A 14,126-nucleotide genomic window follows, 5' to 3' on the forward strand; every position below is an offset into this window, starting at 1 on the left:
TCATTTGTTTTCTTTCCAAGGAATATTTTTATTTCAAACCTTTTTCCATGGAATATTTTCAGTGGAATTTTTTTAACATCTCATGCATAGTATGAGTGGGACCCGTCATTTTATAACACGTGTGAGGGCCTTCATTTTACACCCACGCATAGCATATGCAGTGACCCACCATTTTACGCCTCGCGTTTTGGTATCGGGGGTGCACCATTTTACACCTCATGTTTTGAGAGTGCCCCAGGAAGAAATAGGGGTGCACCATTTTACACCCCATGTCCATATTTTTGTCATTTATCAAAAGAACGAGGTATTTTTAGCATAACATGGCAGTCATTAATGTAGGGAAGTGATACATATTGCCCCCTTTTCTTCCCTGGATCAGCCCCCTCTGGTGTTTACGACACCCTTTTACACTAAATGGGGTGCCCCAAGGAAGAAATAGGGGTATAGAGAGAGAGTTAGACACGAAAAGGAATTTATGTCCTCATTATAAATGGTCGGCAAGATAGAGAGAGAAAGGTCATTGGTGTAGAGAGAGACAATAAGTAGCATCTTATATGGCATGGCAGAGAAACGCCATGACTCAGAATATATATATATTCTATATATATATATATTTGAGTGTAGAAGGTTCTCTAGTTGGCCGACTAGAGATACTTTTCTCAAATTGTTTCTTTTATATTACACCAACAAACTCAAAACTTCAAAAGAATAAAACACCAAGGCTCAATTACACAATGAAAATGGGAAAAGAAGTACACTGCACCAAATGTGACAAACAATTCCCTTCTAGGAAATCACTCTTAGGTCACATGCCGACCCACCCTGATCGGAACTTGCTAGGAATCAATCCCATTCTCGATCAACCAAACCAACGGCCACGATCGACTGAAACAAAGCAAGAACTCGACACTGCTGGTTTTCTCCTCATGCTATCGAGTGGCAAAAGGAGGAAGAAAAATGAGAGGGATAGGACCCGGTTCGATGGGTCAAACCGGTTTATTAGACGTAGAACCGGGTCGGAAGGGAATGGGATTCATGAGTGTTGTATCTGTGGTAGAGTGTTTGAGACAGGTCAGGCTCTTGGTGGGCACAAGAGATGTCATTGGAGAGGTGAGGAGAAGGTGAACCGGGTTCGGGATGGGCCGGTTCTTGATCTCAACGAGCCGGCTCCGGTTTCTGATGAGGATCTAGAGGCTGTTCATGATATGAGAGGTTCCATCGTGTTTGGTTATTAGATTATTAGAACTTTTTTTTTTTTTTTTTTTTTTGGTCTTCTTAAGGAGGGAGAGAAGGACTAATTTCAAAACAAGTATTTTTCTACTATTTTGTCTTCTCATCAACAGATAGTTTTACACAATTAAAAGCATAAATTCCAATAAATAAAAGGCTATGATATTTGCACAACCATGTTTTGATAATGAGAAGAACTGGGCTTGTGTTTCCTTTTTAATTGCCTGCTGAGAGGTTTTTGGGAATTGTAACAAATTTTGACAGCTGGTTAAATTATAAAAGACACGGCAAGTTCGTCTCATTATCAAAACCTGGTGGTGCAAATATCACTAGCCTAAATAAATTGTGAGTTTTTTGCATAATCCTTGGTGGGCCTATACGTCTGAGCCCCACATGCTAAACATTGGCCGCGCGTGTTGTGTGTATTGGCAAAGGATGAAATTCTTAAATTCCTTCTTATAAATTCTTAAACCTCATTTTAGCTTTCTACTAAGGGGCTTGTCTCATTTTTTATGTGCCAAGAGTGAGAAATATAAAAAATTCAGGAAGATGATGGTGGAAAAACATGACACTCGAAGGTTAGGGCCGTGCCACATGCAGGGAGATAGGATAGAGGGAAGTGCCCTTGCACCACAACATCACTATGTTACATGTTCTTTTACGTTGGTCGTGCTCTTGTTTAATTTCACATTTTGTCAATGTTTTGCCCTACTCCTTTGACCATCCGAGTTATGACTGCATCAACCGAGTACTAAGCCGCATCAGTTGAGTATTTGACCTTGTTGTGCAAAGCCGACTGGGATTTGCTTAGGCCACATTTTGATCCACATCGGCATTTTGAAATATTAATAGATCCCTATTTCCTCATTAGCATCACCTGGAGATAAGAAAAGGAAAAATTGCCAATGGGGGACATCAAAGATTCAAAATATGAGAATTGCCAACGGGGACCACAATTTTGAAAAATTGTTAAAGAGGGTTGATAACCCCCTTTTGAGAGTTTGATAACCCCATTTAGAGGCTTGATAACCCCTTTTTAGAGACTTGATTGTAAAATAATGGAAAATTATATTAATCTTGGATACTTACAAAGAGAATCCATTAGTGTTTTTATAAAGCACTTATATAATAAACATAGAACTAAATCAAGATGACTATGGAAAGAGATAACACTAGAATATTCTAATCTAACCTAATCAAATCTACTTTCCTAATCTCTCTTGCTTGCCTCTTCTAATTCACTTGGCTAATTTATCTAGTTGCTTCATTTAGCCACTTATCCAATCTACCTCCAAGATGATCCAACGGTGAGATCTTAACCCAATCCAACCGTTGGATCCCACATATTCTAACATTGATAACCCCTGTTTTGTCCCTCTAACAATTCTCAAAAAGTGTGGCCTCCGTTGGCAATTCTCGTATTTTGATGTCCCCCATGGGCAATTTTTCCATAAGAAAAAGGGAAACAATGAGAATCTTCCACTAATTGGATTGATGGATCATCCAACTAGAAAATGATAACAAAATGCCTAGCTAGGTCACTAGGGGTTCTAGTAAGTAATACATAAAAACCTTATTTCCTCCATGAGGGAGAAACCAAATTGAACAGCCTGCGAATATAGGCAAAACAACGTTTTAGTTATTGTTAGCCAAGGAAAATGATTAGTAGTAAAGACAGGATAAACACTGACTAGACGTGCTTTTAATCTTTTTTTAGGGTTGCTAGCTAAATTGGATGTTCGGAAAATAATGGTAAAACCCTATGTTGTGACACATGTGTGGGAAGACAAGGAAGTGAGCTCGAATCCTCGTGAAATGCAAAATACATTGTGGAAATGACCAATTTCACTTCCGTAATTATTTTCCAAACGAAATCCCATTTTGGAAGTGTTTTCCTTTTTTTCAATCCAGGGGAAAGATCCAGGAGAAAGAAAAGATAGAAGGCTCATCGTTTTTATTCAATTATAAATGAGCACTGCTAGCAAAACGGGAATCCGTTATGTGAAAAAAAAAAAAAAAAAAAAAAAACAGGCATCGGCCATTGGAGCCATGGAGCTCAAATCCCCATAAAGCAATAAATAAATCTTGAAAATGATCAAATCATCGTTCATATCGCTTCCTTTTTTATTTTAAACATGGGATCCGTTTTCAAAGTGTTTTCCATAAAAATATAATCACTGCGCTGGGCATTTATAGCATCATTCAAGTAAATACAAATTTAGATTGTAGAAAGATGAACTTGTCATATAGCTCCAACCAACTCCAAGGATCAATATTTACCAATAGTCTCTACAAATCCGAGGGTTAGAACATTTACCAATAGGCTCTACAAATCGGAGGGTTAGAATCTTTCAATGAGAGGGGATTTCTCTCCGCGGCCCATCCATAACGTGAGAAATTATACGGTGGCTGCCCTTTACATATAAAGGGAGCAGAGAGAAAATATCAACCCCCTCGATTTTTTATCAAGGGAAAAATCGAAAAAGGGAGTTTGAACGGGATAAAAAATCAAGGGCGAGAGTAAGTTTTTTCTCTCTCCACCCTTGTAATTTGACGGTCGGCAACCATATAATTTCTCCCATAACATGGCCTAGCTAATAAATGGGCCCATCCTCACCTGTTTCCCCCACTTTATAAAAATTTTGGGCATCTATGCTATGAGGAGTTTCTATGTACTATTTTATTCGGAAAAGTACAATTGAATCTAAATTATTATTTCTTTGTCCCCATTGTAGATAGGGCCGTGTCCCAAAAAGGGCGTCAGAAGTAAATCCTAACCCTTGGATTTGTCACCACGATTCTGGACGGCACGATATAGAAAAGCTCCACAAATCGAAGGGTTAAGATCATCCTATGGCCCCATTTTTGGCCTCTCATTTACAGGGGACCAAAAATTGAATGGTTTATATCAAACCCTTAAAACCCTAATGCGAGGGAACTAAATTTCTAAATTTCCATCTCTCTAAAAGGTAAGCAATTCTCGAAATTCAGCTTTTTTCTGCGGTTTCTAGGGTTTTTTTGTGCGTTCCAATGGGGCTCGAAGGGACCCATTTTGCTGTTTTTTCTTTACTCATTTTGCACCTTTGCTATCATTTTCATTTATATTTGCAGATTTACTTTGAAAATCGGATTGAGAACACTTTTATTATACCTTTCGAATTTTTCTAGTAAAATGGCTTCGAGAAGAGAAATTCTCTCTTTGAATGCATTTACTTTCTTAGTGTTTAGGGAAATTAGTTTGATAAGAGCATTTGATTAGGGCTTTTCCACATTTTTAACTGTAACCCTCTTTTGCTTAGGGCTTTATCATGCTGATTTTATAATGTTCACTTGTTCATTCATTTTCCTTTGTGTTATGACATGGTATTGTGACATTTTGTTACATTTGATGCCTAGGTATGGATGCATAATTGTATTATGGTTTGTAGATAAAGGTTTAAAAGCATTTTAAGTATATCCAGCTTGTGGTATAACCTACAGAATTACATACTTCAATGGAATTACATTTGTTGATTTTTTAATGTGGCTTTTCTAGTCTGGAGATTCAGCTTGAAAAGCATCTTAATTATGTCCATCTGCAGGCATAATCTACACAATTATATACTGTTTATGTCCTTGCACCGCTTGATTTTTAACATGGCTTATCTTGTTCAGTATGCTTACGTTTAATACTTATAGTATCTCGAAAGTCGAAACACACACACACACACCTAATAATGAGACTTGTCTGTCTCCCACCCACCAACCATTTGTGATTCGCATTAGAAAGAGGACCAAAAGAAGCTCCTTTCCTTTCCACCTAGTAATTTCATCCATTTTCATAACCCTTTTAATACTTTTGTGTGCGGACTATATACTTGAGAAAGGACATCATTGAGAATTCACCTTAGGATCTGAAATCCAATTCTATTATCAGTTTTGATGATAAAAATATGAACATCATCAAGCAAACTCATAAGCGCAAGGAAACAATCGCTTTCAACTTGCTTGATGTTTCTCCTAACAATCTGTAGTTCTCACACACATCTATAGTTATGATATATGTTCAAGAATCCATGGCTTAAAGAAAGCCCTCCAAACCATGAATCCTCCCTAGACAAAGTTAATCATTGACTAACTGTTGACACCCCATTTTTTCAAGATCGGACTATTGATAGATTGTTGTGATGATGATTCCTATGATGAGAAGTTTTCCCATATCCACCAAGTCAAGTCAAGAGACCGGGTTTGCACGGGCATGAGGGGTGCCTAACACCTTCCCCGAATGTAACAATATCCCTTTTAGATTTCTGTCAAGACCATGCTTAAAACAGAGTTAATTATGGGTAGGTAGCGACTCTGACAATTACTTTCCTGTGGAATTCGGATTTTTATCCCAAGTTCAATCCCACTCGTCATTCGGGTGTAGGAAATGAGTACAATTCATTTGTCGGCCCAAACGGGTTGAAAGCAAACTGTACTTGAGTCTAGATTTTGTTTATAAACACACGCACGAATCTCGCAAACCTAGAGCAATGGACAGACACCGCACAAATCCCTCGTGGGCGGTCCGGGAGGGGTCCTCTGTGACCGGTCCCGGATCGCAGGATCCACACTAACTCGAGTTGTCTCCCTTTTACCTTGGCCGAGTTCTCATTCGAGTTCAAGTTTTTTCATACTAAGTCAATCAATCATTCATTTGACTCACCCAAGTTAATGAAAAGTTGACCTCAAAAATCACTGACTTGCCTGAGTCTACTCCCTTTTGCCTTGGGAGAGTTCTCATCCGAGTCCGAGTTTCTAAACACTGCTTTTAGACGAACACATTTGCGTCCACGGTCCTAAGCTTTTGCCTCTAGGCCTATATTACATTCACCCCATTTTGACCCAACCTTGATGCTCTTTTCCTAGGAACTTTGAATGACATGAAAGAAACCTCTAGGCTATATAAGGACTTCTTCAATATTATCCTTTCACCCAAGGATAAATAACCCTTTTCCCAAGCTGCTATTTTCTTCTCCACTCTGTAGCACTAATTCCCCATGGAGCCTGGGAAGGATTCCACGTAGTAAGCCATGGTAGGTGATTTGTAGTCTATCAACTTTACACTCCAATAACTGAGCAAGCTCCTTTAGAATTTGTTTCTCTTCTATATAAGTCTCCTCGAAAAGGAGATATCACCATACAATAATCCTGTAAAGGTTGTTGACTAGGTTTTATCCTCTTCTGATATAAGTGTTATAAAAGTAGCTCTATTATTATTGATACACCCTCATGAAATTCCACGAAAACCTTCAATAATTCTTCTTCTATAACATCCAAAATCTTGATAATTAAGGCATAGTGAATTCATTGATGTGCTTTATTTCTTTCCCACGACAACTTGCTTGACAGATCTCCTTCTCAAACTGTCGCTCCAACTGTCTATCTTGCTGACGTAGTACAGCCTCATATTGAGGTTGAGGATGAAGTGGATCAATATATACGAAAGTTCGAGCATCCAAAGGTTGTTAGAACCTATGTAAGGAGAGCCAAATGTGGGGGTGTTAGTGACCCAAAATTGGACCCTTAACATGAGCCGAAGAGAGGAGTTGGGACTGAGACAGATTTTGATGCAGATAAGAGTAAGACTCCTTCAATGTAAGACATTTTGATGCAGATGTTACCTACTTAATGTGGCACAGATGTAGAGGTTCTATTTTTTGTTTTAAACAGTCATTATTTAGAGAATTTAAGTAATTAAACTTAGTATTTAAAGTCCTTAGTTTTACAAAGTCTTCTAGCCTTTCTTTTAAATCTTTCTTTCCTTTTGAACTCTGTTCTAATTAGGACTCTAAGTGGTCGACAATATGGGGGATTTTTTTTTAGACTTTTTTGCATATTTGGAAGAAGGAAATAATCTGAGGTTTTGCGCAAGGTTTGCTGGGTATTCCTGTTCATATGATTTTCTTGGAGAGTAAACTCTTTTCTTTCGAATCTTATGCAGTATTATTGTGGGTTTGATATTGGTTGTAGTTAATCTAGATTAGATTTTTTTTTTCTATTGCAAATTTTTATATCTTTGGTTTGTTGTCAATTGAAAGGTCAGTTGTGATATTTTTGCAGTAATTTTATCTTTTAGTAGCTTTCAGATTTCAAGTATATTGTTGATAGTTATGATCAAGACCTATGGGCTCTTTGTTCATTTTTCCATTATAATTTGCATCTTAATTTGCAATTAGATCAATGATGCCTCCCAAAAAGCCCTGTGGTCCTGATTCTAGTAAAGATGTGCAAGAAAGCATGAATTTTGATGGTATTAGGGAGATGATTCGACAACAAGTGGAAAAGCATGATCGAGATATGAGAAAATCAATTTGTTTAATTCAACGTTTGATGGATCATCCATAATAAACAAGCTCAATATCAATTAAAGATGTGATATTCAAACCGTAATCTGAAACTTTATGTACTGTTACTGTCAAATAGTGGAGAACTACAGATGTAGACGGTCTGCCTTCATTATAAAATCAGTCTAGATGTAAGTAATTCCTGGGTAAACAGTGTGCTCAACTTTGCATTTCCGATAATTACATATCCGATTCAATTTGATTGCTTTCTTCAAGTTATTGCTTGACTATGTTGTTGAGGTTGCATGCATTTCTCCTGTTTCCATTCCTTTAAATGCTAGGCTTGACTTCTCTCTGTTACTGGGTCCTCAATATGCAGGTCACTTCTTAATTTTTCTCGAGTAATAGGATTGGCGGTTTAATGGCATCGTCGGCAATAAAACCTGGCATATTGGTTGCATTGCAGGAGCTAGATTCTTCATCACCGCTGTTTAAGCATGGATCTTCACTTCGAGTTACAGGAAAGTAGGTGACAATGGCCTGATATGTCGTATGTTTAGACTTGCAACATCTAAACATTGTTTATTTGTTTAATTGTTTTTTGTCATTTTATTTTTAATTTTCTCAAACTCGGAGAAATCTAAAAGTGAAAACTTTTGAAGGATTGTCTTACAGAGAGCGCGTGTGTGAAAATATGAAATGACTTAGACACTTTAACAGCGTTTCCTAGAGATGAGCACATGGACTGCACAGTTGCGCATCGTCGACCCCAACTCTGGTGACAAACATGGCAACAGCCAGAAAACCTAACACTTGGGAACATACGGGAAAAAGTGAAGAATAATTTTTTTTTTTCTTTTTTGAATTGCCAAATGAAGATAAAAAAATAAGGGTGACAATTTCAATAAATTGGAAAAATAAGATTAATCGGGCTAAAAGGTTCATGAAGTTCAATAAAAATGATAATACGTAAAATGTTTGAGGTTTGATAAAATGATAAATGCATGCGATTGTAAAATATATGAAGAAATAAAAAATTGCGTACACCAATGAAAGTGGTTTTCCATGTTTATAACAGTTCTCCTCTAGAGAAGCTTGGCTAATTGAGTATGCCCAACTTATTTTGTTTACATGGTGTGAACCTTCTTTCATCCCTAGCCTAGTAACCTTCTTTCATCCCTAGTCTTAGTTTATAAAGAATTTTATGGGGATAATTTGATATTGGAAACTTATCACGGAAAATAAAAATAATTTAAATGTATATAGAATTCAAAAAATAATTGAATTATAAGAAAATAAAATCTGAAAACATCCCAATAAATTCAATTCCATGATGAGAGTATGAAAACATACACTGCATGCATCCATTTGAAATGGATTCAAATGTGGCAAAAGATATAAACAACCGCACTGGCCAACTCTACTCAGAAACTCAAGCCAAAACCAAATACCCATAAAGGACAATAAATTCAATTTAAAGATGAGTGTGAAACATACCCTGCGTCCAACTGAAACAAATTCGAACATGGCAAAAGATATAAACCGACTACAGTGCCCAACACCGCTTAGAAACTCAAGCTGAAACCAAATGTCTGTAAAAAAAAAGAGATACATCCTTAGAAAAAGAGACTGATTGCGGAGATGCATTCTGTTGGACCATTTCTGCATTGAAATATCCATCCAAGACTAAACATATTGATTTCATTCCCTCGATTGGGATTAATTTTTTTTTATATTTTACAGACATCATCTATGATATATCTTAAACAGGGCATCATGTCTGTGTTAAGGACAATTGACACACACTGATACCTGTATCTTGATCACACTATTTCGAGTCAAGGATAAAAACAACAGACCTGAATTATATGCAAAATTAAAGCAAAACATGAAAAACCCATTCAACTACAGTGATGATAGGACCAAAAATTGCAGGGTGGAAGGGCTTGAATTCCATGCCGCGTTTGACCAGTGCGTCTATCTTTTTCCCATTGAATATGCAAACTTACCAAGCCACTCACCAGGGCTCCCCAATTGCACCTGGCAGTAAGCACTTGCTCTTGGCCGTGGGCATCAATGAGGTGATGATGTTGCCAATGGTGCAGAATATGTGGTACCTGGTGTGAGGAGAGGCGGCAGTGGCTCTGCAGCCAAGGAGGTGTGGTCCATGTGGAGCCACAGCTTGATAACTGCAAGTGGCAATCCCCAGGGTCTGGTGGCGCCATGAGTACCAAATCTCCGGGAATCCAGAGGAAGAGGATCATTGGGGCTTGGCCTTTCTCTCCACTTTTCCATACCATAGTTGGTTGTGCGGCCAAGTGATCAAGGATTTTAATATTTGTAGAAAAAATAAAAAACAAGGGCAGGTTTACTTGTAAGCAGTCAAATACTGCCAGTTTTATAGATTATGAATTGGTTTTTGAATTCTTGATTACTTAGTAAACACATAGCAGATGATCGAGGTGTTCCAATAGAATGATTAGTTACCTTGATAATACAGGCTACAAGAATATTGTGTGGAGACTGCCATTGCTGTCATTATTGATGGAAATATCAGCCTGAAGATCGACACCCAGCATTTAAGGGACATCAGCTTCCATGTCAGTTCAATCTACCAGTTCATCGGTGAACTCCTAATTCAATCTGATAACAATGTAAGCTGTAGACACTTAGGGGCCGTTTGGATATGCAGATTTTAGAATCCTGATTTTTAGTTTGAAAACAGTGTAAAACAGGGTTCATGATCTGGCTGCTACATGCTTTCCTGGCAGCGTTTCTTGAATTTTAAGTGACAAAACCAGGTTTTAAAAATCTCTCCTGCATCCTGAGATTTCTAAAACTTGGAAATATGGGAGGAGCTGCTACTCTCTTGCCGACGAAAAGAAGGGCGAGAAGTCAAAAACGACGGCTGGTCCGCTTCTTCTCCTGTCTCTTAGCTACAATTTTGAAGAAATCCCGGATTCTAAAATCCGTGTATCCAAACGGCCCCTTAGTATCGGTAACTCATGTTTCACCTAATGTTTCACCACTATTTTCAACTGAAACCTTTGTTGACTAGTGCTTGTTCTCCAACTGCCTTTTAGGCAATCCTGCAGGCTCGCGTGGGGAGGAATGTAGATGGTATTGACCTCAACCTCTACCATCAGTCGCTACAGCTTCGACGATGGTTTGAAGCCAATCACCTGAGTGCTCGTAAAACTTGATACAGCTCTTGGCAGTTATGCTAGTTAGAACCAAGTCTTGATATCAGTAGAAAGAAATGAAGGATAAATGCTACTGTTTTGCCTGTGTAATCATCACTCTTTCTTAGCTTACTGATTTTTTGTTGGATGAGTTAACAGAGAAGGGCTTTGGAGTTGATACTGTGATCTCACTTTATTACAGAAAGAACATTGATATGGTTTTTTAAGTAGAGGGACTCTTTGGATACCTCTAAAATTAATTTGGAGGTAAATCTTATATGCATATGGCTTTGAAGTTAAATGTGACTTTTTGCAAATAATGGTTATAATAGTTTTGAAAATCATTTATTTAATGCTCTCCAGAGAGTCCTTAATTTCCAATTTACAAAGTGGTTTAAATTGAATAAAATTATCGTGCAAAAGATAATCAATTTTGGTGGCATCGAAAGAGGGCCCTAAACTCTTTTTGTGTTTCAAATTATCCATACTTGTTTTGGAATTTCCCCTTGTTACTATGAGCATCTCAAATGAGCAGAAGAAAGGGGAAAAGAGCTTAGACGGAAATATGGTCTTCCAGAGTAAAGAAAAGGGAAGGAGTTTTGTTAGAGAGATAAGGTTTCTAGTTTTTTCTTCTTTTTATGATTTACTTGGGACACCCAGCAGTAGTGCATCAATGACTGCAGAGAGGCTGATGTAATTGATGTAATTTCAAAAAGCTGTGATCCTATCAGTCCTGGGATTCAAAGAAAGTACTCTGCCCATTAAGTATCTGGGTCTTCCCCTTCTCACAACCAGATTGTTAAAAGATTGCAACCCCATTCTCGATAAATTGCAAAGAAGAATCTCCTCCTGGTCCGATAAATTCTTATCGAGAGCGGGCAGAATTGAACTTGCTAAATCGATTCTGTCCTCTTTCCAACACTTTTAGAGTGCAGCTTTCAACCTCCCTTCCTCTGTTATGGATGCAATTGATAAAATCATTTGTGATCTTATTTGGTCGGGCCCTGATCTTACCAGATGCTTCCATTCATTTTCGTGGAATACTATATGCATGCCAAAGCGGGAAGGAGGCTTGGGTTTCAGATTAGCTCGAGATGCAAACAAGGCAGCTAAATGGAAGCAAGTTTGGCAAGTTATATCCAACGAGAATTCCTTATGGGCTAAATGGTTCTTCAGCAAATACATCAAAGAGAAAATTTTTTGGCAAATGAGCACTCCTCGCAATCCATCGTGGGGAGCTAGAACTATCTTCAACAGCAGAGATGATTTTAAAAGCCATGTCTGTTATATTATCGGAGATGGGAAAATTTTGAATTTTTGGACGGATCCTTGGCATCCGAATGGGCCTATAGATAGTCAAACTTCGGTCGGTCGATTCCTTCATCACGACCATTCCAAGACACACTATAGTGGACAAGCTGATTCATGAGGATATTTGGGATGATTCTCTATCAAGCCCCCATTATGCAGAGCTAATTCCTATTCTCAAATCAGCTATCATTGTGCCTCATGAACCAAATCAGGTAGTCTGGAAGCCAACTATAGATGAGAATTTTACTTACAGAAGTGCCTGGAACCTGATCCGTGTAAAAAAACCTGCTGCTACTTGGTGCTCCTCTATTTGGTTTAATGGTTTCCTCCCTCGTCATAGTCTAACTACTTGGCAGGCTCTCCATGGAAAGCTTAGCACCAGAGATAGATTATCATTCCTTGGATCTCAAAGAAATTTCCACTACCCCCTCTGCCATCATGGAATTGAATCTCATCATCATCTCTTTTTTGCATGCTCGTACTCAAGCTGGGTATGGCGATCGATTCTTTGGAGGTTCACTAAAAGAAGAAGACCGAAAAAATCTATCCAAGATGAAGAAGAGTGGATTCGAGACTCATTCAAAGGAACGGGTCAAACTGCCATAGCCCTCAGGATCGCATTTTGTGCAACTGTCCATCATCTTTGGACTGAAAGAAACAAAAGAATATTTGAGAATTCCACTGCTCATAAGCAAAGTGTTCTCTATGCTATTCTCTCTGATCTTAAATGTAGGCTTGGGCATCTGAAATTGGATGATGCCCATCTGAGCTGAACCGGAAAATCGCAAAAAATCTCAACATCCCGCTACACTGCAAAGATAAAAATCCGATATTCTGTTCTTGGAAGCCCCTGATCGTAGGATCATCTAAATTGAACACTGATGCATCCTTAGTTGATGGTAATGCTGGGATGGGAGGAATTATTCGGAACCACCCGGGGGAAATCGATAGCTACTTCTCCATCAATACAGCAACAGAAACGATCAACGAATTGGAAATTGAAGCTATAAAAAAGGGTTTAGAGCTCGCTCAGGGCATAGGCATTAGGGATCTATGGATCGAATCCGACTCTCAAATAGCAGTTAAAACTATAGCAGGGGAATACAAATGTCCTTGCAAGAAAAGGAAAACTCTAGCTCAAATCAAGTTGATTCTAGCTAGATTCACAAATTGGCAAATGGCGCATTCTTGGAGGGAAACAAATCAAGCTGCTGACTATCTCTCCAAGCATGACTGTCCCTTCAAAGGTGTGGAAATACACCCATCTCATGTCCCCCCCCACATCTCTCTTTTATTGTAAGAAATGACTCCAATGGAGTCCCATATCTCAGATTGTAATTGTTATTCCATTAATGAATTCTGGTTGGGGTCTTGCCTAACCCCAGCTTACCAAAAAGAAAAAGAAAAAGAGAGAGGGTGATGTACTTCACGTCATAAGGATTCAATGGGGCTGATTGCCATGTACACTGGCCCTGGGTGTCCCAAGTAATCAAAAGGGGCAGATATATCACTTCCCCATTATGTCATGATAATTATATGACATTATACTTCGAGAGAGATGCTGCCTTGTTTAGTTGTGAGAGAGAGGGAAGGAGGGAGTTTTACTCTACGAGGATTTATGTTGATTGATTTACTATAATATGATTAAAAATATTCAACTTTTATGTCAATAGAATAGAAAATTGGGTCCCTACGCCCTAAATTTTTACTCCAATGGGATTAAAATCGTAAATTTTTTCATAAGTTGGAAGTAAGATGAAAAGCTTTTGATTGAAGGCTTTGAAGATGGATAAAGCACAACAAGTAGCTTTTGAGAGTGGTGAGGGTATGATGAATCGTTCCTATGATATAGTGGAAAATGAAAGGCTTTTGGATTTGCACTTTCATCCAAGGCAAACCAGAACTCGGGTGGAATTTTGTGAATTGGGGTTAAGTTTATAACTTAAAATTGGATCGGATTAAGGTTGTTTCCAATTCATATTTTAGCAAAGGCTCAGTCCAACCAACCCAAATTCCACACTTACTTTTATCCCTTTTTTCAAGAATAGATGTCGGGTGCGGAGGCAAAACAGGCGTGTCTAAAGAAACCCAAAGA

General features: G+C 38.3%; 2 protein-coding genes across 6 annotated transcripts; both read left to right on the forward strand.

Moving 5' to 3' along the window:
• The first annotated feature begins 740 nt into the window (after positions 1 to 740).
• LOC143861579 (zinc finger protein ZAT2-like) lies at positions 741 to 1,235 on the forward strand. The gene has a single exon (XM_077372483.1). It carries the CDS (start codon positions 741 to 743, stop codon positions 1,233 to 1,235), a length of 495 nt encoding a protein of 164 aa, XP_077228598.1.
• A 2,647-nt stretch (positions 1,236 to 3,882) lies between these two features.
• MDO1 (telomere-capping, CST complex subunit) lies at positions 3,883 to 10,947 on the forward strand. 5 transcript variants are annotated; one of them, XR_013240020.1, is made up of 5 exons: positions 3,883 to 4,199; positions 7,918 to 8,063; positions 10,039 to 10,192; positions 10,264 to 10,536; positions 10,622 to 10,947. XR_013240020.1 is itself a non-coding variant. In XM_077372717.1 (5 exons), exons 3-5 carry the CDS (start codon positions 7,960 to 7,962, stop codon positions 10,739 to 10,741), a joined length of 378 nt encoding a protein of 125 aa, XP_077228832.1. In that variant the 5' UTR covers positions 3,892 to 4,199; positions 6,604 to 6,849; positions 7,918 to 7,959; the 3' UTR covers positions 10,742 to 10,947. The 5 variants fall into 5 exon arrangements, 4 of the variants coding, with proteins under 4 accessions (XP_077228833.1, XP_077228832.1, XP_077228830.1 ...); XM_077372717.1 differs by lacking the exon at positions 10,264 to 10,536 and adding an exon at positions 6,604 to 6,849 and having other exon boundaries at positions 3,892 to 4,199; XM_077372718.1 differs by lacking the exon at positions 10,264 to 10,536 and having other exon boundaries at positions 3,885 to 4,199; positions 10,039 to 10,138.
• Positions 10,948 to 14,126: the final 3,179 nt, after the last annotated feature.

Source organism: Tasmannia lanceolata, unplaced genomic scaffold (genome assembly GCF_043159265.1).
Source record: "Tasmannia lanceolata isolate RefF3 unplaced genomic scaffold, GAP_Taslan_0.1 ptg000037l, whole genome shotgun sequence".
In the NCBI taxonomy this organism is placed as follows: domain Eukaryota; kingdom Viridiplantae; phylum Streptophyta; class Magnoliopsida; order Canellales; family Winteraceae; genus Tasmannia; species Tasmannia lanceolata.